Here is a 27,309-nt window from a genome sequence, read left to right as displayed (position 1 = left end):
CACCTTTTTTCCTTTTTTGGTAAAATTTCTTCTCCTAATTCTGACTTTATTGCCATAATATTTTGACTATTCTTGTAACATTTTTTTTGTAATTTTTTCCACAAATATTTCACCTTTTTTTTCCCTTTTTTTGGTAAATTTTCTTCTCCTAATTCTGACTTTATTGCCATAATATTTTGACTATTCTTGTAACATTTTTTTTGTAACTTTTTCCACAAATATTTCACCTTTTTTTCCCTTTTTTTGGTAAATTTTCTTCTCCTAATTCTGACTTTATTGCCATAATATTTTGACTATTCTTGTAACATTTTTTTTGTAACTTTTTCCACAACTTAATTTAAAAAAAAAATACAACACTATTTGTTATTTCTCATCACATTACAATAAAAAATATATACTTTATACTATTAAAATAATATTATTTTTCCTCATCAAATTATTATTTTTCGTCACAAATATTTCAACTTTATTTTTTCTTCTTTTTTTGGTAAATTTTCTTCTCCTAATTCTGACTTTATTGCCATAATATTTTGACTATTCTTGTAAAAAAAAAATACAACACTATTTATTTCTCATCACATTACAATAAAAAAATATACTTTATACTATTAAAATAATATTATTTTTCCTCATCAAATTATTATTTTTTGTCACAAATATTTCAACTTTATTTTTTCTTCTTTTTTTGGTAAATTTTCTTCTCCTAATTCTGACTTTATTGCCATAATATTTTGACTATTCTTGTAAAAAAAAAATACAACACTATTTATTTCTCATCACATTACAATAAAAAAATATACTTTATACTATTAAAATAATATTATTTTTCCTCATCAAATTATTATTTTTTGTCACAAATATTTCAACTTTATTTTTTCTTCTTTTTTTGTAAATTTTCTTCTAATTCTGACTTTATTGCCATAATATTTTGACTATTCTTGTAAAAAAATACAACACTATTTGTTATTTCTCATCACATTACAATAAAAAAATATATACTTTATACTATTAAAATAATATTATTTTTCCTCATCAAATTATTATTTTTTGTCACAAATATTTCAACTTTATTTTTTCTTCTTTTTTTGGTAAATTTTCTTCTCCTAATTCTGACTTTATTGCCATAATATTTTGACTATTCTTGTAAAAAAAAATACAACACTATTTGTTATTTCACATCACATTACAATTAAAAAAAGATATACTTTATACTATTAAAATAATATTATTTTTCCTCATCAAATTATTATTTTTGTCACAAATATTTCAACTTTATTTTTTCTTCTTTTTCTTTTGTAAATTTTCTTCTCCTAATTCTGACTTTATTGCCATAATATTTTGACTATTCTTGTAAAAAAAAATACAACACTATTTGTTATTTCTTATCACATTACAATAAAAAAATATACTTTATACTATTAAAATAATATTTTTTTTCCTCATCAAATTATTATTTTTGTCACAAATATTTCAACTTTATTTTTTCTTCTTTTTTTGGTAAATTTTCTTCTCCTAATTCTGACTTTATTGCCATAATATTTTGACTATTCTTGTAAAAAAAAATACAACACTATTTGTTATTTCACATCACATTACAATTAAAAAAATATATACTTTATACTATTAAAATAATATTATTTTTCCTCATTAAAATGATTACTTGTCACGTCAAATTACAGATTACAAACTTTTTTCTTAATATTTTGTTTTTGTTGTTTTGAGATTCCTGCTGATATTTGTATTTTTCTTGTTGTTGCTAAATTATATTTTTAGCAGACCGATAAAAAACAAAAGAGCCGCCCCTGAGTCTTGGACCCCCCCCCGCCGTAGAGAGCATAGTTCATATTGACAAGCTGGCACGTTGCCTAGTTACCTTGCCTAGTAACCTAATGAAGTGTGAAGTGGACGTTGGGACGATGACTTCACCGATAAATAATGAATTAGTCCAGTTTTTTGTCTTTTTTATTACAATCACAGGTGAAAGAATTAACTGGACAAACACCCAGGAAGGATTTGATGAGTCGCCAGTGAAGCAAGTTCGCAAGAAAAAGTTAAGAAAGAAAAACACTGAAAACAAGGAAAGCATTGTGGTAAGTTTCCTTGCTCTTCTATTATATGCAATGGGAACCTCGATGATCCATTCCAGGGATGACGCGAAAATTAAAACACTTATTTGACTTCTTTTCAGCTTCAAACTCTTCAAAATGTCAGCCTTAAGGACGACGAGGTCGATGACGACGCCGCGCATCGCTCAGAACACAGCGGCAGCTCCCCGCCTCCGCAGCATAACACAAACATCAACAACAGCAGCAACCAAGAAGAAATTCAGGAAATTCAGGAAATTCGGGAAATTCGGCCATCTAAAGCCAAGCAGAAGAGCAAGCGAGCCCTTCCCAGCCGCCCTTTACCCGACGAAGCCACCGGCTCGGAAGCGGACGACCTCCGAGACCGGAATGAAGGCAAACGCACGAGTAAGAAGGGAACGCGTCACAGCGAGGTGGAGCACGGTGGTCACCACGACGACGACGAGCTGCTGCTCCAATACCAGCAGCAGATGGCGCCGGAGGACGATGTAAAAGCAGAGGATTCTGCAAACGACGAAACGGAGAAGAAGAAAAAGAAGAAGCTGAGATCTGTGAAGTCGGAGGCCGGGTGGGTTTGTGGTGCTGTTTTTTTTTTACACTTTTAGTACTATTACACTATTCCCACGTCGTAATCTTCTTCCTACAGACATCACAGCCAGGCTGCTGATGTGGAACTTGACAGGAAGAAGAAAAAGAAGAAGAAAAAGTCAGGTAAAAAGACGCCGACTTGACCAAAATAATGTATTTGAACATAATCTAGAAGTTTTTTTAATTGACTACGTCAGGGGTGGGCAAACTTTTGGACTCGTGGGCCGCATTGAGTTAACAAAACTGTGCGGGGGGCCAGAATATATTTTTTATAACACACACACTACACTTTTACGCTTATAATTATAACAGTCCACCTTTAATTATTTCTCTAATTTTATTTATTTATTATATATTATAATGATTAATTATATTATATATATTAATTGTATTATTACATATATTATATTTAATATATTATATTATATTTTATATATTTATTATTAATTTATTTATTTGTATATATGTATATTTGTATATATATTTGTATTTGCTTATAATTCTAACAGTCCACCTTGAATTATTTGTCTAATTTTATTTATTATATTATATTATATATTATATTTAATTTACATATTATATATATATAATGTATTATATATATATATTATAATTATATTATTAATTACATTATATATCAATTATATTATATTTTTATATGTTTATTATTATTTTATTTATTTACTTATTTGTATAATTTTATCTGTAAACGTGTCAGATTATTAGCTATATGTTTTAAATATGTTCCATATATCCCTTTTTTCCAGAGCATTTTAAACATCAGACCACATCAAACTACAAACTTTAATTTTACATTTTTATTATTATTTTTTATTTTATTTTTATTATTTTTTTTTTTTACAGAATAAGACATCCGACATGCAAGTCATGTTGCCAGCATGTACGTATGTTAAAAGTTAGAAAGCAACTGGCGGGGGCGGATTCAAACGCTTTAAACACCAGACCACATCAAACAACAAACTTGAATTTTACATTAAAAAAAATAATAATTAATTATTTTTATTTTTATTATTATTTCTTTTTTTGACTGAATAAGACATCCAACTTGCAAGTCATGTTGCCAGCATGTATGTTAAAAGTTAGAAAGCAACTGGCGGGCCGGATTCAAACGCTTAGTGGGCCGCATGTGGCCCCCGGGCCGTAGTTTGCCCACCCCTGGACTACGTCATCCTTTTAGACGTTACTGTAGTGTACATATCATTCACCATACTTTATATTTTAAAGCAAGGGTCTCAAACTCGCGGGCCGTGGGCCAAATGCGGTCCGCGAGACGCTAGTTTGAGGGCCCCCACCTTGATACCAAAGTTTAATGTTGAAATGCACACACCGGAAACACAATTAACATGATTTTGCCCCGCCCATACTGTTACCCTACCCCGTTACCCCGCCCTGTTTTGCTTTGGATTAGCAATGAAGCTAAAGGCTTATAACGCTGGGTACAAATAAATGCAGGAAATGATTTGGAATAAAATGGAAAATACACGTCACGATAAAGCATCTCATCAAACATGTTGTTAAAGTTACGACGCTGCTCCCAGATGCTAACTTGCTAATTGGGTCAAATGATTAAGTTTCATTAATGTTCATGTTAAAGGTTTAATAACTGTTAATGATGTACATTTGAATCTGAAAAAAATCATTTTTCTACCAACTGTATGTGGTTTCTTACGTTTTTCTTATTTGCTGTTTTATTATTATTTTACTTATTTATTACTGATTGATTTATTGTCTTTATTCTTTATTTGTTTATTTATTTTTTATCTTATTTTGTGTATAGAAAAATAAAAATTTAGATATTTGAGAACAGTGGAATGTTTTATCAAATATTTTGGTGTGGAAAAACGGAACCAAAGTACTGAAAAAGTGTATATTTTTTTATTGATTTTTTTTCTCCAGTTTTTAATAAATGCGTTTTGGTTTTTTTTTTTTTAAAACCTGATGCGGCCCGGCTTCACCCAGAACCTAGCTCTGGTGGCCCCCAGGTAAAGTGAGTTTGAGACCCCTGTTTTATAGGATTGTATTAAGGAAATGACAGGAAACTGCATGCATGCATGAAAAATAAAAAATACATTAACCAAAATAATTATAATAATAATAAAATAAAATTATAAAAATAATATTTTATATAAATAAAATTAAAATAATATATTATAAATAATATAAAATATTTCTAATAATAACATATATAAATATAAAATTATATCAAATGTATATAAATATATAAACATTTTAAAGTGTATACAGAGCTAGAGATGGCTGCTGACCACTCATAATACTTCAGACACAGATCCTGCTGTTGTAGAATTAGAATTAGTACAGGAAGAGGTTGCCCACAGCCACACCTGTGAAAGCTAATGCTTTTTTTTTGACCCGGTACTAATTGGAGAAAAGTGGAAACTATAATGTAAACTGTACACTTTAAACATCAGACCACATCAATTTACGAAATAGAATTTACAGTTTTGTTGTTGTTTTTTTTTACTGAATAAGACGTCCGACTTGCAAGTCATGTTGTCAGCATGTATGTTAAAAGTTGAAATACTTACAAAGCAACTGGCGGGCCGGATTCAAACGCCTGGTGGGCCAAATGTGGCCCCCGGGCCGTAGTTTGCCCACCCCTTGTGTATAGAGTGTGGTACTTTTCATGCAGCTCTTATAGTGGATGTCATTGTGTTGCGACCTAATGCTGTATAGCAGGGGTCTCAAACTCAATTTACTTGGGGGGCCACTGGAGCTCGGGTCTGGGTGAGACGGGGCCCCATCGGGTTTTCCCAAAAAAAAAAAAAAACTTCATTAAATTTATTAAATTTATTTTTATTTATTTTATTTATAAATAATTTTTATTGAATTTATTAAAAACAAAAAATTAAAAAAAACTTCGCTTTGGTTCCAATTTTCTACAAGAAAAGCTCTGATAAAAAATTCCACTGTTCTCAAATATCTTAATTTTTATTTTTCTGCACAAAATAAGATGAAAAATAAACAAATCAACAATAAAGAAAATCAATCAATCGGTAATAAATAAATATAATAATAATAAAAACTTAAGAAAATGTGTTGGTGGTAGACAAATGATTTTTTTTTCATATTAAAATGAACAAAGCATTATTAGAGCCCTGTAGACATGACAAAACACGACTATAATCACATTTATATTTTTTAATTTACAACATATTGCGCAACTGCAGGGTCTTGAGACACATGCTAACTCGCAAACTAGAGAGCTAGCGACCTAGACGGTAGCCTTCAAGTTATTTCCTTTCAACTTAAATAGCCAAAAACTTACCACTTCCACACGGATAGGGAGGATAACTATTAACAGTTATTTAACCTTTAACATGAACATGAATCAAACGTAATCATTTTTTCTGGGTACATGATACCATACAGCATCCATATCAAACATTAAACTTTCATATCAAAACACGCGGCCCGCGGGCCAAATGTGGCCCGCAGGACACTAGTTTGAGGCCCCTGCTGTATAACATACGTGTGTGTGTGTGTGGTGTTCAAGGCTCATGTTCAGCGGTGGAGGAAGACGGTACCGAGGAAGTGCCCGAGAAGCGTGTCCCAGATGACGGCCTGGTGCTGGGGGTGTACGTGCACAGAACAGACAGCCTCAAGACGGACCTCCGCATCTCTCATCCCATGGTCAAGGTCCACTTGGTGGATGAGATCACCGGCCAGTACGTGAAGAAGGAAGACAGGTTAGGGAGGGTCTTTGTTAGGTCTTTGTATCATGCCCCCCCGCGTGCTAGAATCTAGACACTTGGGGGCATGATACGGGGCCTGATACCAGACAAACCATGTGTTAACCTCTAAGTATCGTCATATTGTGATACAGCCCAAACATATTGTCATATACCCAACTTAGTCTTAGTCGTCATTCTGGTTTCGTTACGTCAGAGTTACTGAAAGTATCCCTGCTTGCTCCGCAGCCACCGTTCAGTGTCGTCTTTTTACGAGCAAGACCGCGTGGACCACATCCTGCCCATCATGACGCAGCCTTTTGACTTCAAGAAGAACAAAACGGTTATTCCCGAGTGGCAGGAGCAGATCATTTTCAACGAGCCCTTTGGCCACTTTATCCAGGAAGACTCCGACGGCCCCAAAGTCATTCTCTTCTTTGAGGTGACGAACTCTCCTTTGGCGTGTGGAAGAGCCGAGTCTGTGTCATCATCTTTTTATTTGCATTTCCTTTAAGATCCTCGACTTTCTCAGCATGGAGGAAGCCCGAGCCAACGTCGATGTTGACGTGACCGAGCGGGGGTTTCGGAAGATTGCGTGGGCCTTCCTCAAGGTACCATTCCAGGTCCACCAAATATGTATTTTTCTTCACTATATATTTTGTACTGTACACCTTCAGTTAGTGGGAGCCAATGGCGTGCTGAATGCCGGCAGCAAACTTCGCCTCCAGCTCTACTGCCCGCCCACGTGGCTCCGGAGGCAGCCGGGCTCCATCGAGGTGGTCGAGTGGTGGCGGCGTTACCCCCGAGTCAAATACGCGTCCACTTTATACGTGACGGTGAAAGGCATCAAAATACCCCAGCACGTAAGTAACAAGGATGTTAATAATCGTCGGGAAAAAGCATGTGCAAAATCATTGCACACATTGGTGCATATACCATTATATATAGTCATATATTATTGTTATTGTATTATTAATGTATATAATGTATGTAAAATAATTGAATAATGCGTTACTGTATATTAGAACTGACGTCCAAAATATTCTTACTCCCATCTTCAAGTGTATGGAGGACCAAAACTGCCAAAATAATAAATAAATAAAAATGGAAATAAAAACAAAAATAAAAAAATATTTATGTATATATTTTAGTATGTTTTTTTATTTCCATTTATATTAATTTTTTTGTATTTATTTTTTTTTCATTTTTGTTTTTATTTCCACTTTTATTTATTTATTTATTTATTATTTTGGCAGTTTTGATCCTCGAAATGCAGAAGGAAAAACTATTCAAATGAGGGGGCGGTCCTAAGTGTGTCTTGGGTTGGACCGCCCCCTCATTTGAATAGTTTTTCTTCTGCATTTTGAGGACCAAAACTGCGAAAATAAAAAATAAATATAAATGGAAATAAAAACAAAAATAAAAGAATATTTATGTATATATATATTTTTTTATTTCCATTTATATTAATTTTTTTGTATTTAATTTATGGATTTTTTTTTTCATTTTTGTTTTTATTTCCACTTTTATTTATTTATTTATTTATTTATTATTTTGGCAGTTTTGGTCCTCGAAATGCAGAAGGAAAAACTATTCAAATGAGGGGGCGGTCCTAAGTGTGTCTTGGGTTGGACCGCCCCCTCATTTGAATAGTTTTTCTTCTGCATTTCGAGGACCAAAACTGCCAAAATAAAAAATAAATATAAATGGAAATAAAAACAAAAATAAAAGAATATTTATGTATATATATATTTTTTTTTTTATTTCCATTTATATTAATTTTTTTGTATTTAATTTTTTGATTTTTTTTTTTCATTTTTGTTTTTATTTCCACTTTTATTTATTTATTTATTTATTCATTATTTTGGCAGTTTTGGTCCTCGAAATGCAGAAGGAAAAACTATTCAAATGAGGGGGCGGTCCTAAGTGTGTCTTGGGTTGGACCGCCCCCTCATTTGAATAGTTTTTCTTCTGCATTTCGAGGACCAAAACTGCCAAAATAAAAAATGAATATAAATGGAAATAAAAACAAAACTAAAAAAATATTTATGTATATATTTTTGTATTCCCAGTTATATTTATTTTTTTGTATTTAATTTTTTGATTTTTTTTGTTCATTTTTTTCACCTTTATTTATGTATTTATTTATTATTTTGGCAGTTTTGGTCCTCCATACAAGTGCAGTTGTTTAAATTAAGCACTGAAGTGCTCCACCTAGTGGCAGTTTGGTGAATTACAGCTTAATCAGGCTTCTTCACAGAAAATTGCGTACATATGAATAAATCAAATCAACTTTATTTCTATAGCGCTTTTCCTGCAAAGACATGCAACACAAAGTGCTTTACAGAATTAAAAACAATTACCGCAATTAAAAGGAAAAACAATTACTAAGAAAGCCCCTCCCACCTTCCATACTAGACACACACACACACACAATCACGCACAGTATGGGCCGTGCCATTGGGGGACCAGCACCCGGGCCCCCCGACTCCGACACACGGGCGAACCCCCACATCAAAGGGAGGAACCCCCAGTCGGCCTAGTCGAAGGGACCCAAGGATGGCACCCCCCTCAGCAGACCCGACACAGCCCCCAGTGTGGAGGACCCACCTTGAGGAAAAGTTTAAAAATATTAATTAAAAGCCTGATTAAAAAGGCGTTTTTACTGTATTTTTGTGTATTCATATTTTTGACATTTAAATTTGAGACCGTTGAAATCCATAAACATGAAATGTGGCGTGTTTATGTCGCACCTTCTTCTGCTTCCTCAGGTGGACCCCAGCATTCGCTCCATGATGGCGCTGCAAGAGGAACGAGGCAGCGCCACGTACAGCGAGCTGCAGGACGGCATCAAGAGGACATCCACGCCACGTTTAGACGACAAGCCGCCGGTGCTGAAGTGGAGCAGACTTCCCGGACAGGTACGTACATCCCAAGCCATGAGGACCAGATATTTTAAAATGTGTATCTGTGAGAGCCATATACATTTTTTTAAACATTGAATGCAATAAAATGTGTGCATTTTTATGTAAGTTTTTAGATATAATGGGCTCTAATTACGTAGACCAGGCACACTACCCCACGCCAATGGGGTGTGGCCAGCATACTTTTGTGAGCAGCGCAGTGTCTAATAATAAATCAAATACTTATACTGCCATTAATGCAACTTCTGCTGCTGCATGGTTTTGCACCGTTTTGCACCGTACTCAGTATATTTCTCAGTATATTACTCAGTACTCAGTATATTTCATTCTTTTAGCCATCTTGGCCACCGAGGTACACTACCGCATTACCCAGTAATAATCGAGTTTTGGTGTTTGACCTGGAAAATATCATCAGGAAAGATGGATATGGTTGGCCGTGTTGCAGTAGAAAATAGATTTACAGATTAAAATGCATAAGAAAGTTGTTGATTTTTAATATTTTTAACAGTGATTTCTGTGATGTTTACTTTAAAATGTTAGCAAAAATACATTTTTATTGTGGTAAATGCTTGAGAGCCAAATACAGTCATCAAAAGAGCCCTACCTGGCTCCCGAGCCATAGGTTTTTGCTTTATGACTGACACAAAATGGACAGTTACTATGGTACACATAATGTCATTGTATGGTCATATCACCTCGTATATGGGACAAAAAAACTAGACCTTAGACCGTAGACCTTACAGCTAGGACACCAGGGTTCAATTCCACCCTCGGCCATCTCTGTGTGGAGTTTGCATGTACTCCCCGTGCATGCGTGGGTTTTCTCCGGGTACTCCGGTTTCCTCCCACATTCCATAAAAACATGCTAGGTTAATTAGCGACTCCAAATTGTCCATAGGTATGAATGTGAGTGTGAATGGTTGTTTGTCTATATGTGCCCTGTGATTGGCTGGCGACCAGTCCAGGGTGTACCCCGCCTCTCCCCCAAGACAGCTGGAATAGGCTCCAGCACGACCCTTGTGAGGATAAGCGGTAGAAAATGAATGAATGAGTTCTCCTCCTATTTTGTGTGGAAGTGGTAACTTTTTGGCTTCTTATTTTGTCTTTCCCCACCCTCGGCCATCTCTGTGTGGCGTTTGCATGTTCTCCCCCGTGCGTGCGTGGCTTTTCTCCGGGTACTCCGGTTTCCTCCCACATTCCAAAAACATGCTAGGTTAATTAGCGACTCCAAATTGTCCATAGGTATGAATGTGAGTGTGAATGGTTGTTTGTCTATACTATGTGCCCTGTGATTGGCTGGCGACTAGTCCAGGGTGTACCCCGCCTCTCCCCCAAGACAGCTGGAATAGGCTCCAACACGACCCTTGTGAGGATAAGCGGTAGAAAATGAATGAATGAGTTCTCCTCCTATTTTGTGTGGAAGTGGTAACTTTTTGGCTTCTTCTTTTGTCTTTCCCCACCCTCGGCCATCTCTGTGTGGAGTTTGCATGTTCTCCCCCGTGCATGCGTGGCTTTTCTCCGGGTACTCCGGTTTCCTCCCACATTCCATAAAAACATGCTAGGTTAATTAGCCACTCCAAATTGTCCATAGGTATGAATGTGAGTGTGAATGGTTGTTTGTCTATACTATGTGCCCTGTGATTGGCTGGCGACTAGTCCAGGGTGTACCCCCGCCTCTCGCATCAAGACAGCTGGGATAGGCTCCAGCACGACCCTTGTGAGGATAAGCGGTAGAAAATGAATGAATGAGTTCTCCTATTTTGTGTGGAAGTGGTAACTTTTTGGCTTCTTATTTTGTCTTTCCCCACCCTCGGCCATCTCTGTGTGGAGTTTGCATGTTCTCCCCCGTGCATGTGTGGGTTTTCTCCGGGTACTCCGGTTTCCTCCCACATTCCAAAAACATGCTAGGTTAATTAGCGACTCCAAATTGTCCATCAGTATGAATGTGAATAACTTGACTTGTAGTTGCTCAATTGGAATCAGAAATGACTTATATGAAAGGCAAAGCCCTCTAGATTATGCTTTTTATATCAAAATAAAGTTTTGTACCATTCATTGAGTTTTATCATTTAATTAGGACATAAAGGTCAGATTTTGCTTGGACAAAAGTCTTGTCGCATACAAAAAAATGTAGAAATAATACATATACTTAATTTTGAATACACAAATATGCTACAATAACATCAGAACATAAAGTCATTGTACCTTGGAAAAAAGAATGAATATTGTGTATGGCTTCCATGAGCTTGGAGGACTGCATCCATACGTCTTGGCAATGACTCAAATAACTCATCTGGAATGGCCAAGAAAGCAGTCTTGCAGGACTCCCAGAGTTCATCAGGATTTTTCGGCTTCATCTTCCAAGCCTCCTCCTTCATCTTACCCCAGACATGCTCAATAATGTTCATGTCTGGCGACTGGGCTGGCCAATCCTGGAGCACCTTGACCTTCTTGGCTTTCAAGAACTTGGATGTGGAGGCTGAAGTATGACAAGGAAGCAGAATTTGCCCTTTCTTGTGGTTTGGAATGTAATGGGCAGCGAGAATTTCTTCATATTTCAGGCTTGCCATCAACAGCCAACAAAAAAATCGTGTTGCATTTGCCAAGGCCCACAGCTTGCAGAAAGGATGGACAGTGGAAAAGTGGCAGAAGGTTGATTTTTCTGATGAATCATCCTGTTGGAACCCGCATGGACCCAAGATTCACCCAGAAAACAGTCAAGTTTGGTGGAGGAAAAATCATGGTTTGGGGATACATCCAGTATGGGGGTGTGCGACAGATCTGCAGAGTGGATGGCAACATCAACAGCCTGAAATATCAAGAAATTGGATAAGCGACAAGACTTTTGTCAGGGACTGTACTGTTATAGGCCAGAAAAGTGGAAAAAAAAAACATAATAGGTTCCCTTTAAACTTTGTGGAACTCCAGTCTAAGCATTTTTGTTGTTAAAAGGTGTGCCGGATTCCCAACAAGTCTATGCTGGCATTCCGTGGCGGTCATATGGGATGCTTGACCGTGCTCTTCTCTCACGCCGGTACTCTCCTCGCTGCCGCTTGTGCTGACAGGGATACTTTCCCGGTCGTAGGTGAGTGTCATCTCACACCTGAACAGAAACACTCACATGTACACATTATATACACTACATACCGTGTGTATGATATGCACTCTTCCAGTGTTCGAGATCCCGTCCGGGAAAGTCTTGGCTGCCTTCAGCGGCCATTTAAAGATCGTCTACGAACTCTGCTGGTCCTCAGACGATGCCCGCCTTTTGTCCGCCTCCTCGGATGGAACTGTCAGGTCATTTCTCAGAATTGCTGTTGAATTTTGCACCACTTATCAGGGCTCTACGTTAAAAACCAAAATGGATCTCTCTATCTCTCATCCATCCATCCATCCATCCATCCATCCATCCATCCATCCATCCATCCATCCATCCATCCATCCATCCATCCATCCCATCCCATCCCATCCCATCCCATCCCATCCCATCCCATCCCATCCCATCCCATCCCATCCATCAACAGCCAACAAGAACCGCTTTAAAAAAACTCTTGGCAGTATGGCATGCTAAAGTACACTTGCCCGACGGGAATATTAATGATTGGATTTACTTGCCCCAATTTTGTTTTAACTTGCCCCGGGCCATCGGTACATGGTTATTGTCGAGCCCTGCTTATATTTCAAATAGGACAAGCTGTATCCTTCTGCGTTAAAGGAAAAGTGCAAAGTGTTTTGGGAATTTTGCCCACAATCCAGATGTAAGACATGAACACATGTCTCTCTTTTCTGTGTGTTGTAAAGATATATAAAAAGAAGCAGATAAGAATGCACGTAATGGGACACACCTATTTTGCAAAAAGCGCAAAAAATGCTGTATTTACATGATTTTAAATCCTTTGTTTATATCCTCAAATAGTCGCAGAGAGTTCCAGTCATGCATTAGGGATCGGGTGTATGGGATTGCATTTTTTTAGAATTCAGTATATTGTTTTATCGTATAACTTTTTTTTTTTTTTTACAAAAAAATTATAATTTTAATTTATAATATTATATATTATTATTATTATTATATTATTATATATTATATTATTATAATATTATAATTATTATAATATTTATTTATAATTATAATATAAATATTAATATAATTGTAATATTATAATGCAGTTGATACACAGAATTATTATAAATGTTATATTAATATTATGTGTTAATATTAATTCTTATATATGATGAACCATTGAACTGTACTATAATATTAATAATAACGAGAGCTAGAGCCGCCGTGGTGTAGTGGTTTGTGTTCTGCACTTTGGCGCAAACACCGCGGGTTCGAGTCAGCGGTATTCGTCAGGAAGGGCATCCGGAATATTCATTCATTCATTTTCTACCGCTTTTTCCTCACGAGGGGCGCGGGGGGTGCTGGAGCCTATCCCAGCTGTCTTCGGGCGAGAGGCGGGGTACACCCTGGACTGGTCGCCAGCCAATCACAGGGCACATATAGACAAACAACCATTCACACTCGCATTCATACCTATGGACAATTTGGAGTCGCTAATTAACCTAGCATGTTTTTATGGAATGTGGGAGGAAACCGGAGCACCCGGAGAAAACCCACGCATGCACGGGGAGAACATGCAAACTCCACACAGAGATGGCCGAGGGTGGGGAAAGACAAAATAAGAAGCCAAAAAGTTACCACTTCCACACAAAATAGGAGAACTCATTCATTCATTCATTCATTTTCTACCGCTTATCCTCACAAGGGTCGTGCTGGAGCCTATCCCAGCTGTCTTGATGCGAGAGGCGGGGGTACACCCTGGACTGGTGGCCAGCCAATCACATGGCACATATAGACAAACAACCATTCACACTCACATTCATACCTATGGACAATTTGGAGTGGCTAATTAACCTAGCATGTTTTTATGGAATGTGGGAGGAAACCGGAGTACCCGGAGAAAACCCACGCACGCACGGGGAGAACACGCAAACTCCACACAGAGATGGCCGAGGGCGGGAACCGAACCCTGGTCTCCTAGCTGTGAGGTCTGCGCATCCGGAATATAAAAAAAATAAATATGGCGATTACTCCGTAATCAGGAAAAAGCCCAAACAAACAAACAAAGTGAGTTAAGATTCCTAAAAACACTCAGCGTGGTGCATTTGTGTCCCCCTTCCAGGGAGTGGAACGTGGAGATGCTCCTGCCAACTGCACGCAAAGTTCTCCCACATCCTTCGTTCGTGTACTCGGCGCAGTACCACCCGGCGGCCCACAATCTGGCGGTTAGCGGCGGCTTCGACTGCGTGCTTCGTCTGTGGCGCCTCGACGTGGATGACGTCAACGGCCAGCTCTTGCGAGAGTTCGATGCTCACGGTGGTTTCATCAACACCGTTTGTTTTGACACAGAAGGTACTCGAGCTTTATTGCGACGCCTTTATTGCGAAGATTTGACCTCCTGTCCTCCCGTCAGGGCAGAGGATGTTCTCAGCCGACAACACGGGAAGTATCATCGTGTGGAATACGTCAGTAAGCGCTCGTCAGCCTTGGCGCCACTGGGCTGCGGAGAAGGTATCTGATATGTCAGCGTAGTGAAGATCACAGTGTGCGGGAAAGGCTACATGTCCTCCATCTTCCTGTAGAGCCACGCAGAGGAGGACCTGAAGGGAGTACCCATCAACATGCTTCAGGTCCATCCGAACGGGCGCTGCCTCCTCATTCACTCCAAAGACAACATCCTGAGAACATTGGATCTGAGAATGTAAGTTCTTTAGACACTTTAAATTGGAATTGTAATTCCTAGGCTAGAATCAGAAAAATCCAGATTTGGGCTCTGGGAGTGAGATGAAAAAGACGCGAGCACACAATTTGCAGCAGTGGCGCTACCATATATTATAAAGTGAACAAACCACAACAATACAAATTCACAACACTAATTTACAAATACATTTCAATGTGAAGCTCCCATCCATCCATCCATCCATCCATCCATCCATCCATCCATCCATCCATCCATCCATCCATCCATCCATCCATCCATCCATCCATCCATCCATCCATCCATCCATCCATCCATCCATCCATCCATCCATCCATCCATCCTTCCTTCCTTCCTTCCTTCCTTCCTTCCTTCCTTCCTTCCTTCCTTCCTTCCTTCCTTCCTTCCTTCCTTCCTTCCTTCCTTCCTTCCTTCCTTCCTTCCTTCCTTCCTTCCTTCCTTCCTTCCTTCCTTCCTTCCTTCCTTACTTACTTACTTACTTACTTACTTACTTACTTACTTACTTCCTTCCTTCCTTCCTTCCTTCCTTCCTTCCTTCCTTCCTTCCTTCCTTCCTTCCTTCCTTCCTTCCTTCCTTCCTTCCTTCCTTCCTTCCTTCCTTCCTTCCTTCCTTCCTTCCTTCCTTCCTTCCTTCCTTCCTTCCTTCCTTCCTTCCTTCCTTCCTTCCTTCCTTCCTTCCTTCCTTCCTTCCTTCCTTCCTTCCTTGGCCACTCCAAATTGTCCATAGGTATGAATGTGAGTGTGAATGGTTGTTTGTCTATATGTGCCCTGTGATTGGCTGGCCACCAGTCCAGGGTGTACCCCGCCTCTCGCCCGAAGACAGCTGGGATAGACTCCAGCACGACCCTTGTGAGGATAAGCGGTAGAAAATGAATGAATGAGTTCTCCTCCTATTTTGTGTGGAAGTGGTAACTTTTTGGCTTCTTATTTTGTCTTTCCCCACCCTCGGCCATCTCTGTGTGGAGTTTGCGTGTTCTCCCCGTGCATGCGTGGGTTTTCTCCGGGTACTCCGGTTTCCTCCCACATTCCATAAAAACATGCTAGGTTAATTAGCGACTCCAAATTGTCCATAGGTATGAATGCGAGTGTGAATGGTTGTTTGTCTATATGTGCCCTGTGATTGGCTGGCGACCAGTCCAGGGTGTACCCCCGCCTCTCGCATCAAGACAGCTGGGATAGGCTCCAGCACGACCCTTGTGAGGATAAGCGGTAGAAAATGAATGAATGAGTTCTCCTCCTATTTTGTGTGGAAGTGGTAACTTTTTGGCTTCTTATTTTGTCTTTCCCCACCCTCGGCCATACCCCGCCTCTCGCCCGAAGACAGCTGGGATAGGCTCCAGCACCCCCCGCGACCCTCGTGAGGAAAAAGCGGTAGAAAATGAATGAATGAATTTATATTATTATTTATGTAACTTTATTTCCCATCTTAAATTAATATTTATATTATTTATTTTCTATTGAATCGATATCGGTAGTGGAATTTTACTTACTCGTCACCGTTGGTCTGGAACGAATTAGCCTCGATAAACGAGGGAGTACTGCATTTCATTTTTGTTATTAATGTGATATCCTGTTCAATATTTCAACTCATTTCACAATACAGTATGTCATATTTTATTTTGTCTAAAGCAATATTTTTATATAATAATATAATATATAATAATATTTTTATTAATATATTATATTATTATATATTATTATATTATTATATTATTATATTATATTTATTATATTATTATATATTATATATATATTATAAATTATATATTTTGTCTACAATAAAAGCTCTGATAAAACATTCCACTGTTCTCAATTATCTTACTTTTTATTTTTCTACACAAAATAACATGAAAAATAAATACATCAAGAATAAATCAGAGGGCATATACTTGTCAATACGTATATATGTATACACATATAAATATGAATAGAAGCTGATATTATATTATTACACAATTTTTCCATCCAAATACAAGAATAAATACATTTGTAAGGGAAAAGGCAAAGAGCATAATTGACGTACATTATTACTAACTTTTACCCATGTGACCTCTGCCCTCTTATAGAAAATTAATTTTTAAAAAAAAGCAGGAAACGTAAGTAAATTAGCATCTTTATTATGTCTTAGTTGGACAGTCAAAACGTACGTGGGAGCCACAAACCACCGAGAGAGGATCTGCAGCACCTTCACGCCTTGCGGGAGCTTCATCTTCTCCGGCAGCGAGGATGGAATGGCGTACGTTTGGAACACTGAAACTGGTGAGACTGCTATTTTTATGATCAATAAATTGTATTCTTTCAAATAAAAACATTCGACATTCAAATATTTTTTTATTTTTGTTTCATTTGTTTAAACATTTTTTTTTAATTTTTTTAATTTTAGTTCTTGTGTATTTTTTGACACATACCGTTTTATTTTTTTAATGTTTTAATATTTTTAAAATATTTTTAAATATGTTTTTATTTTTGTTTAGTTTGTTTAAAAGAAATTGTTTTAATTTTTTTCATTTTAATTCTTATGTATTTTTTTGACACATACCGTTTTATTTTTTAAATGTTTTAATATTTTTAAAATATTTTTAAATATGTTTTTATTTTTGTTTAGTTTGTTTAAAAGAAATTGTTTTAATTTTTTTAATTTTAATTCTTATGTATTTTTTGACACATACCGTTTTATTTTTTTAATGTTTTAATATTTTTAAAATATTTTTAAATATGTTTTTATTTTTGTTTAGTTTGTTTAAAAGAAATTGTTTTAATTTTTTTCATTTTAATTCTTATGTATTTTTTTGACACATACCGTTTTATTTTTTTAATGTTTTAATATTTTTAAAATATTTTTAAATATGTTTTTATTTTTGTTTAGTTTGTTTAAAAGAAATTGTTTTAATTTTTTTCATTTTAATTCTTATGTATTTTTTTGACACATACCGTTTTATTTTTTTAATGTTTTAATATTTTTAAAATATTTTTAAATATGTTTTTATTTTTGTTTAGTTTGTTTAAAAGAAATTGTTTTAATTTTTTTCATTTTAATTCTTATGTATTTTTTTGACACATACCGTTTTATTTTTTAAATGTTTTAATATTTTTAAAATATTTTTAAATATGTTTTTATTTTTGTTTAGTTTGTGTAAAAGGAATTGTTTTAATTTTTTTTATTTTAATTCTTATGTATTTTTTTGACACATACCGTTTTATTTTTTTAATGTTTTAATATTTTTAAAATATTTTTAAATATGTTTTTATTTTTGTTTAGTTTGTTTAAAAGAAATTGTTTTAATTTTTTAATTTTAATTCTTATGTATTTTTTGACACATACCGTTTTATTTTTTTAATGTTTTCATATTTTTAAAATATTTTTAAATATGTTTTTATTTTTGTTTAGTTTGTTTAAAAGAAATTGTTTTAATTTTTTTAATTTTAATTCTTATGTATTTTTTGACACATACCGTTTTATTTTTTTAATGTTTTCATATTTTTAAAATATTTTTAAATATGTTTTTATTTTTGTTTAGTTTGTTTAAAAGAAATTGTTTTAATTTTTTTAATTTTAATTCTTATGTATTTTTTGACACATACCGTTTTATTTTTTTAATGTTTTCATATTTTTAAAATATTTTTAAATATGTTTTTATTTTTGTTTAGTTTGTTTAAAAGAAATTGTTTTAATTTTTTTTATTTTAATTCTTATGTATTTTTTTGACACATACCGTTTTATTTTTTTAATGTTTTCATATTTTTAAAATATTTTTAAATATGTTTTTATTTTTGTTTAGTTTGTTTAAAAACATTCGCCGTCTGCACCATCAGGTGACCAGCTGGCCGTGTACTCCGAGCTTTGCTACAGCGCCGCTCTCTGCGGCGTATCCTTCCACCCTCACGACAACATGGTGGCCTTCTGCGCCTTCGGAGACGGCCAGCCCGTGCACGTTTACCTGCACGAGCGTAAAGGTGCGCTACGACACCACGCGGTATCACGGAGATAACTGTTATCGGTAAACCGTATCGCCGCAGTTTCCCAGCTGGACGTGCACAGCATGAAGGAGCTCGGGTCTACGTCAGGCGACACCAGAACCACCAGGAACACGCCCGACCTGCTTCACAGCACGTCTGCTTCCTCTGCTGCCGACCACTTCAGCCAGGCCGCCAGGCTGGCGTTGAAACTGCAGCGAGTCAAGGAGCAAATGGATTCCGTCCTTGTAAACATATATGCTTTTTTTCATAATTGATATTTATAAAAAAAAAAAAAAAAAAAATTGATATTGATATTTAATATCAGCACACTATCATATTTTAATGATGATATTTCTCTTTAAGGAGCCACATCCCAGATCATCAAGTGGATACGAGCCAGGTGCCGTCTTATTTTTATAACTTTCATTCATTTATGACGTATTTATTTATTTATTTGATTTATTATTTTAATAATTTCTGTAAACGAATGAATTAACTAAACTAATTGTCTGTGTCCCTCAGTGACAGGAAGGAGCTTGTTATCGGACATCAGCGCGGTAAGTGTGTGACCCTCAAATGCGCTAGATAAAATTAATAAAAAAATAAATAAAAAATTAATAATAAAAAAATAAATAAAATTTGCTCTGGTTCCGATTTTCTACAAGAAAAGCTGTGATAAAACATTCCACTGTTCTCAAATATCTTACTTTTTATTTTTCTACACAAAATAAGAAGAAAAATAAACTAATCAAGAAAAAAGAAAATCAATCAATCAGTAATAAATAAATAAATATAATAATAATAATAATAATAAAACGGCAAATAATAAAAACTTAAGAAACCACATATAGTTGGTGGGTAGACAAATGATTGTTTTCACATTAAAATGAACAAAGCATTATTAGAGCCCTGTAGACATGACAAAACACGACTATAGTCACATTTATACTTTTTATTTACAACATATTGCGCAACTGCAATATGTCTTGAGACACATGCTAACTCGCAAACTAGAGAGCTAGCCACCTAAACGGTAGCCTCCGAGTTATTTCCTTTCAACTTGAAAAGCCAAAAACTTACCACTTCCACACGGATAGGGAGGATAACTATTAACAGTTATTTAACCTTTAACATGAACATGAATCAAACGTAATAATTTTTTCCGGGTACATGATACCATACAGCATCCATATCAAACATTAAACTTTCATATCAAGGCGGGGGCCTCAAACGAGTGTCCTGCGGGCCACATTTGGCCGGCGGGCCGCATGTTTGAGACCCCTGCGCTAGTTACACACAATCTCCAGACTCTTTAGATCAAAATAATATTAAATACTACATGATATAATAATACATCTAATGACATGTAATGACATGTAGGCTTGTCACAATAATGGACAATAATTGTCCTACGAATTACTGCCAATATACAATATTATTGGCAACATTATTTTGAGTTTCATGAAATTTCATGAATGTAGTCATAACATGTGGCGTAGTAAACCCATCAGGGTTTTATGGTGACCCGATAATCCATGAATGAAATCCCGATACCGTTAATGGTAATGGTTTAATTTCATTTGAACATGCATCAGATTACAATTGAGTACATCCCATAATCAGTTCCCAGTTCCACATGTCCAAAAGAAGTAGGAAGAAGCAAAGCTTATTAAATCCTACCCCTCCATCTGGTACTTTTACAATCAGTAACTGTTACATTTGTTCACTTCCTGTCTTTCTGATATAATAATTTTTATTTTTTTTTCAAATGTTTTAATATTTTCAAATATTTTTTTATTTTTGTTTCATTTGTTTAAAAAATTTTTTTTAATTTTTTAAATTTTAGTTCTTATGTATTTTTTGACACATACCGTTTTTTTTAATGTTTTAATATTTTTAAAATATTTTTAAATATGTTTTTATTTTTGTTTAGTTTGTTTAAAAGAAATTGTTTTAATTTTTTTATTTTAATTCTTATGTATTTTTTGACACATACCGTTTTATTTTTTAATAATGTTTTAATATTTTTAAAATATTTTTAAATATGTTTTTTATTTTTGTTTAGTTTGTTTAAAAGAAATTGTTTTAATTTTTTTTATTTTAATTCTTATGTATTTTTTTGACACATACCGTTTTATTTTTTTAATGTTTTAATATTTTTAAAATATTTTTAAATATGTTTTTATTTTTGTTTAGTTTGTTTAAAAGAAATTGTTTTAATTTTTCTCATTTTAATTGTTATGTATTTTTTTGACACATACCGTTTTATTTTTTTAATGTTTTAATATTTTTAAAATATTTTTAAATATGTTTTTATTTTTGTTTAGTTTGTTTAAAAGAAATTGTTTTAATTTTTTTTATTTTAATTCTTATGTATTTTTTTGACACATACCGTTTTCTTTTTTTAATGTTTTAATATTTTTAAAATATTTTTAAATATGTTTTAATTTTTGTTTAGTTTGTTTAAAAGAAATTGTTTTAATTTTTTTTATTTTAATTCTTATGTATTTTTTTGACACATACCGTTTTATTGTTTTAATGTTTTAATATTTTTAAAATATTTTTAAATATGTTTTTATTTTTGTTTAGTTTGTTTAAAAGAAATTGTTTTAATTTTTTTATTTTAATTCTTATGTATTTTTTTGACACATACCGTTTTATTTTTTTAATGTTTTAATATTTTTAAAATATTTTTAAATATGTTTTTATTTTTGTTTAGTTTGTTTAAAAGAAATTGTTTTAATTTTTTAATTTTTAATTCTTATGTATTTTTTTGACACATACCGTTTTCTTTTTTTAATGTTTTAATATTTTTAAAATATTTTTAAATATGTTTTTATTTTTGTTTAGTTTGTTTAAAAGAAATTGTTTTAATTCTTTTTATTTTAATTCTTATGTATTTTTTGACACATACCGTTTTATTTTTTTAATGTTTTAATATTTTAAAAATATTTTTAAATATGTTTTTATTTTTGTTTAGTTTGTTTAAAAGAAATTGTTTTAATTTTTTTTATTTTAATTCTTATGTATTTTTTTGACACATACCGTTTCATTTTTTTAATGTTTTAATATTTTTAAAATATTTTTAAATATGTTTTTATTTTTGTTTAGTTTGTTTAAAAGAAATTGTTTTAATTTTTTTTATTTTAATTCTTATGTATTTTTTTGACACATACCGTTTCATTTTTTTAATGTTTTAATATTTTTAAAATATTTTTAAATATGTTTTTATTTTTGTTTAGTTTGTTTAAAAGAAATTGTTTTAATTTTTTTTATTTTAATTCTTGTGTATTTTTTTGACACATACCGTTTTATTTTTTTAATGTTTTAATATTTTTAAATATGTTTTTATTTTTGTTTAGTTTGTTTAAAATAAATTGTTTTAATTTTTTTCATTTTAATTCGTATGTATTTTTTTGACACATACCGTTTTATTTTTTTAATGTTTTAATATTTTTAAAGTATTTTTAAATATGTTTTTATTTTTGTTTAGTTTGTTTAAAAGAAATTGTTTTAATTTTTTTATTTTAATTTTTATGTATTTTTTTGACACATACCGTTTTACTTTTTTAATGTTTTAATATTTTTAAAATATTTTTAAATATGTTTTTATTTTTGTTTAGTTTGTTTAAAGGAAATTGTTTTAGTTTTTTTATTTTAATTCTTATGTATTTTTTGACACATGCCGTTTTATTTTTTTAATGTTTTAATATTTTTAAAATATTTTTAAATATGTTTTTATTTTTGTTTAGTTTGTTTAAAAGAAATTTTTTAATTTTTTTTATTTTAATTCTTAAGTTCTTTTAAGTCGTTACCTGTTGCCATCATGTGCGTTATTTAGCGACGTGCCAATCTACAGATCCACCAATAAAGAACCCTCTGAACCCTCAGATAAGATCCAGTGCGTTGCTGCCACCGCTGTCGGGTGGTTTGAGTCCGGTTGGTCAACATCGGAAAGGAACGTCGTCCTTAAGGCTTCCGACGGTGAGGACGCCGTCAGATGTTCTGTAACCTTCTCAGAATGCCTTAATGGAACGATTCTGACCCCACAGACTATTCTTCCGAGCTACGACCCTCGAGTGGACGCTCCTCACCAAGTGGTAAGCAATCCACCAGAGAGACGTCCCTCGGAGCCGGTCTCCTCACCCGACGTGTTCGTCTTCCAGGTGGTCTCGCTGTACGACTACAAAGCCAACCGCTCAGATGAGCTGACGCTGCGGCGCGGCGATGTCATCCGCGTGCTCTACAAGGACAACGACAACTGGTGGTTCGGGAGCCTGGCCGACGGGCAGCGGGGGTATTTCCTGGTGGCGTACGTGGAGGATCACGGTAAGGAGGATTGTCGGCGGGGGAAGCTTTCGCGACAACACGCTCAGCTCTTGTTACACTTGAAGGGGACTCTGCTGCCGATGCGGGGGATGCGGGGGATGCGGGGCACACGGTGGCGTCTGAGGGCACAGCGGAGAGGGCCACGCCAACCAGGGTGAGCAGACGCGGTTGCGACTACTTCCTGTGAGAGTTAAAGCGGACTTTGTCCACTTCTTTGGCCTATAAATGTACTTCAAATGTCGTATTCTGGTGTTAAAGCATGCCAACGTTCCAGATAATGAGCTCTGCACATTTGGAATTGAACCTTGAAAGAAGTTTGGGATGGCTCTGAACGCTCGGTTTCAGAGTTTATCCCAACACCGGCTTTTTGTGATGTCAGAGTGCCAGGCTTCCTTATATGGGTGTACACCGTAGGCCAGATACTAAGTACATTTGATGACTATTCCTAAAGAGGCAAGCATCAGGCACAAGTGGTTGGAGTTCCTGATTCCCTACCGGCAAAACTACTTGGTTTTGTGGAAGAGTCAGAAGGGCAAGAATTATACAGTAAACCTCGGATATATCGGACTCGGATATATCGGAAATTCGCTCACAACGGACAGATAAAAAAAGAACCGATTTTTTTCTGTAATGCATTTCCAATAAAAATTCATTGCATATATCGGATTTTTTTTATAACGGATTTTGCCTATTTCGGACAAAATCTCCAGTCCCGTTCCAATGCATTTCCATGAAATTTCCCTCGCATATATCGGATGGCCGCATCGTGGCGCTCCCGATTCGCCGAATCGTGACAGGCCGCTATACGACGTCATTTGCAGCGTTGCCTGCGCGTCCAGGTACATTGGAAACATAGTCAAGGAAGTGCCTAAAATCCGATTTACGCATATACCGGATATAAATCCGATATATGCGTATATATGCGGGGTACACCCTGGACTGGTGGCCAGCCAATCCCAGGGCACATATAGACAAACAACCATTCACACTCACATTCATACCTATGGACAATTTGGAGTCGCTAATTAACCTAGCATGTTTTTGGAATGTGGGAGGAAACCGGAGTACCCGGAGAAAACCCACGCATGCACGGGGAGAACATGCAAACTCCACACAGAGATGGCCGAGGGTGGGGAAAGACAAAAGAAGAAGCCAAGAAGTTACCACTTCCACACAAAATAGGAGGACAACTCATTCATTCATTCATTTTCTACCGCTTATCCTCACAAGGGTCGTGCTGGAGCCTATCCCAGCTGTCTTGGGGGAGAGGCGGGGTACACCCTGGACTGGTGGCCAGCCAATCACAGGGCACATATAGACAAACAACCATTCACACTCACATTCATACCTATGGACAATTTGGAGTCGCTAATTAACCTAGCATGTTTTTATGGAATGTGGGAGGAAACCGGAGTACCCGGAGAAAAGCCACGCATGCACGGGCAGAACATGCAAACTCCACACGGAGATAACCGAGGGTGGGAAAAGACAAAATAAGAAGCCAAAAAGTTACCACTTCCACACAAAAAATGAGGACAACTCATTCATTCATTCATTTTCTACCGCTTATCCTCACAAGGGTCGTGCTGGAGCCTATTCCAGCTGTCTTGGGGGAGAGGCGGGGTACACCCTGGACTGGTGGCCAGCCAATCACAGGGCACATATAGACAAACAACCATTCACACTCACATTCATACTTATGGACAATTTGGAGTCGCTAATTAACCTAGCATGTTTTTGGAATGTGGGAGGAAACCGGAGTACCCGGAGAAAACCCACGCATGCACGGGGAGAACATGCAAACTCCACACAGAGATGGCCGAGGGTGGAATTGAACCTGGGTCTCCTTGCTGTGTGGTCTGTGCACCAACCACACGACCGCCGTGCAGCCCCAAAGGTTTTCCTAAATATTCAATTTAAATAAAGTCCCATTGATGAGACAATTGCCCTCACAGGAAGTACTCGGTAATAACCTCATCATGTCTTATTTTCTCTTAATATGTGTAAGGCAGGGGTGGGCAAACTATGGCCCGGGGTCCACATGCGGGTCACCAAGCGTTTGAATCCGGTCCGCCAGTTGCTTTCTAAGTATTTCAACTTTAACACCCAAAGGTCATTAGCATAAGGCTAACCAAGGCCTTTAGGCCTTACTAAAACACTTTTAAGTTCACATTCGATACATGGCGGTGTCTCTTTGAGACCTTTTAAAAATATATATATATATTTCAAACTTTTTTAAAAGACTGACATCTCTAATTGGAAACCATCTTTTGTCTTTGCTTCCAAGTTTTCCGCTGCAATTACCCCTTCTGGGGACCTTCGCTTTCTCTCGGAGCCCACCCTTTCCGACACAGAGCCAGAGGCCACGGAAGTCAAGTAAGTAACTTGGAGACCTCACAGCTAGGAGACCAGGGTTCAATTCCACCCTCGGGCATCTCTGTGTGGAGTTTGCATGTTCTCCCCGTGCATGCGTGGGTTTTCTCCGGGTACTCCGGTTTCCTCCCACATTTCAAAAACATGCTAGGTTAATTAGCCACTCCAAATTGTCCATAGGTATGAATGTGAGTGTGAATGGTTGTTTGTCTATATGTGCCCTGTGATTGGCTGGCCACCAGTCCAGGGTGTACCCCGCCTCTCGCCCGAAGACAGCTGGGATAGGCTCCAGCACGACCCTTGTGAGGATAAGCGGTAGAAAATGAATGAATGAATGAGTTCTCCTCCTATTTTGTGTGGAAGTGGTAACTTTTTGGCTTCTTCTTTTGTCTTTCCCCACCCTCGGCCATCTCTGTGTGGAGTTTGCATGTTCTCCCCGTGCATGCGTGGGTTTTCTCCGGGTACTCCGGTTTCCTCCCACATTTCAAAAACATGCTAGGTTAATTAGCCACTCCAAATTGTCCATAGGTATGAATGTGAGTGTGAATGGTTGTTTGTCTATATGTGCCCTGTGATTGGCTGGCCACCAGTCCAGGGTGTACCCCGCCTCTCGCCCGAAGACAGCTGGGATAGGCTCCAGCACGACCCTTGTGAGGATAAGCGGTAGAAAATGAATGAATGAATGAGTTCTCCTCCTATTTTGTGTGGAAGTGGTAACTTTTTGGCTTCTTCTTTTGTCTTTCCCCACCCTCGGCCATCTCTGTGTGGAGTTTGCATGTTCTCCCCGTGCATGCGTGGGTTTTCTCCGGGTACTCCGGTTTCCTCCCACATTCCATAAAAACATGCTAGGTTAATTAGCCACTCCAAATTGTCCATAGGTATGAATGTGAGTGTGAATGGTTGTTTGTCTATACTATGTGCCCTGTGATTGGCTGGCCACCAGTCCAGGGTGTACCCCGCCTCTCGCATCAAGACAGCTGGGATAGGCTCCAGCACGACCCTTGTGAGGATAAGCGGTAGAAAATGAATGAATGAATGAGTTCTCCTCCTATTTTGTGTGGAAGTGGTAACTTTTTGGCTTCTTATTTTGTCTTTCCCCACCCTCGGCCATCTCTGTGTGGAGTTTGCATGTTCTCCCCGTGCATGCGTGGGTTTTCTCCGGGTTCTCCGGTTTCCTCCCACATTCCATAAAAACATGCTAGGTTAATTAGCCACTCCAAATTGTCCATAGGTATGAATGTGAGTGTGAATGGTTGTTTGTCTATATGTGCCCCTGTGATTGGCTGGCGACCAGTCTAGGGTGTACCCCCGCCTCTCGCCCGAAGACAGCTGGGATAGGCTCCAGCACGACCCTTGTGAGGATAAGCGGTAGAAAATGAATGAATGAATGAGTTCTCCTCCTATTTTGTGTGGAAGTGGTAACTTTTTGGCTTCTTCTTTTGTCTTTCCCCACCCTCGGCCATCTCTGTGTGGAGTTTGCATGTTCTCCCCGTGCATGCGTGGCTTTTCTCCGGGTACTCCGGTTTCCTCCCACATTCCATAAAAACATGCTAGGTTAATTAGC

General features: G+C 36.2%; 1 protein-coding gene across 3 annotated transcripts in view; it reads left to right on the top strand.

Annotated features, from left to right (window-relative positions):
- The window catches only part of ahi1 (Abelson helper integration site 1), a 30,066-nt gene that overhangs the window by 1,070 nt on the left and 1,687 nt on the right, over nt 1-27,309 (top strand). The window contains exons 2-24 of one of the 3 annotated variants that reach the window (XM_058056217.1): nt 1,978-2,090; nt 2,189-2,652; nt 2,731-2,795; nt 6,208-6,400; nt 6,632-6,824; nt 6,898-6,993; nt 7,060-7,245; nt 9,154-9,303; nt 12,259-12,391; nt 12,480-12,603; nt 14,490-14,719; nt 14,781-14,878; nt 14,950-15,068; nt 17,215-17,345; nt 18,900-19,040; nt 19,104-19,288; nt 19,407-19,443; nt 19,566-19,600; nt 22,935-23,027; nt 23,096-23,143; nt 23,210-23,372; nt 23,438-23,526; nt 25,660-25,748. In XM_058056217.1, coding sequence (XP_057912200.1) covers nt 1,978-2,090; nt 2,189-2,652; nt 2,731-2,795; nt 6,208-6,400; nt 6,632-6,824; nt 6,898-6,993; nt 7,060-7,245; nt 9,154-9,303; nt 12,259-12,391; nt 12,480-12,603; nt 14,490-14,719; nt 14,781-14,878; nt 14,950-15,068; nt 17,215-17,345; nt 18,900-19,040; nt 19,104-19,288; nt 19,407-19,443; nt 19,566-19,600; nt 22,935-23,027; nt 23,096-23,143; nt 23,210-23,372; nt 23,438-23,526; nt 25,660-25,748 — 3,175 coding nt within the window. Of the gene's footprint in view, nt 1-1,977; nt 2,091-2,188; nt 2,653-2,730; nt 2,796-3,539; nt 3,574-6,207; nt 6,401-6,631; nt 6,825-6,897; nt 6,994-7,059; nt 7,246-9,153; nt 9,304-12,258; nt 12,392-12,479; nt 12,604-14,489; nt 14,720-14,780; nt 14,879-14,949; nt 15,069-17,214; nt 17,346-18,899; nt 19,041-19,103; nt 19,289-19,406; nt 19,444-19,565; nt 19,601-22,934; nt 23,028-23,095; nt 23,144-23,209; nt 23,373-23,437; nt 23,527-25,659; nt 25,749-27,309 lie in introns of those variants that run through there. The other 2 variants (XM_058056218.1, XM_058056219.1) reach the window with 2 other exon arrangements.

Source organism: Doryrhamphus excisus, chromosome 19 (assembly GCF_030265055.1).
Source record: "Doryrhamphus excisus isolate RoL2022-K1 chromosome 19, RoL_Dexc_1.0, whole genome shotgun sequence".
Lineage (NCBI taxonomy): Eukaryota > Metazoa > Chordata > Actinopteri > Syngnathiformes > Syngnathidae > Doryrhamphus > Doryrhamphus excisus.
Note: the sequence above shows the minus strand (reverse complement) of the source record. Positions and strands in the feature narration are given on the sequence as shown.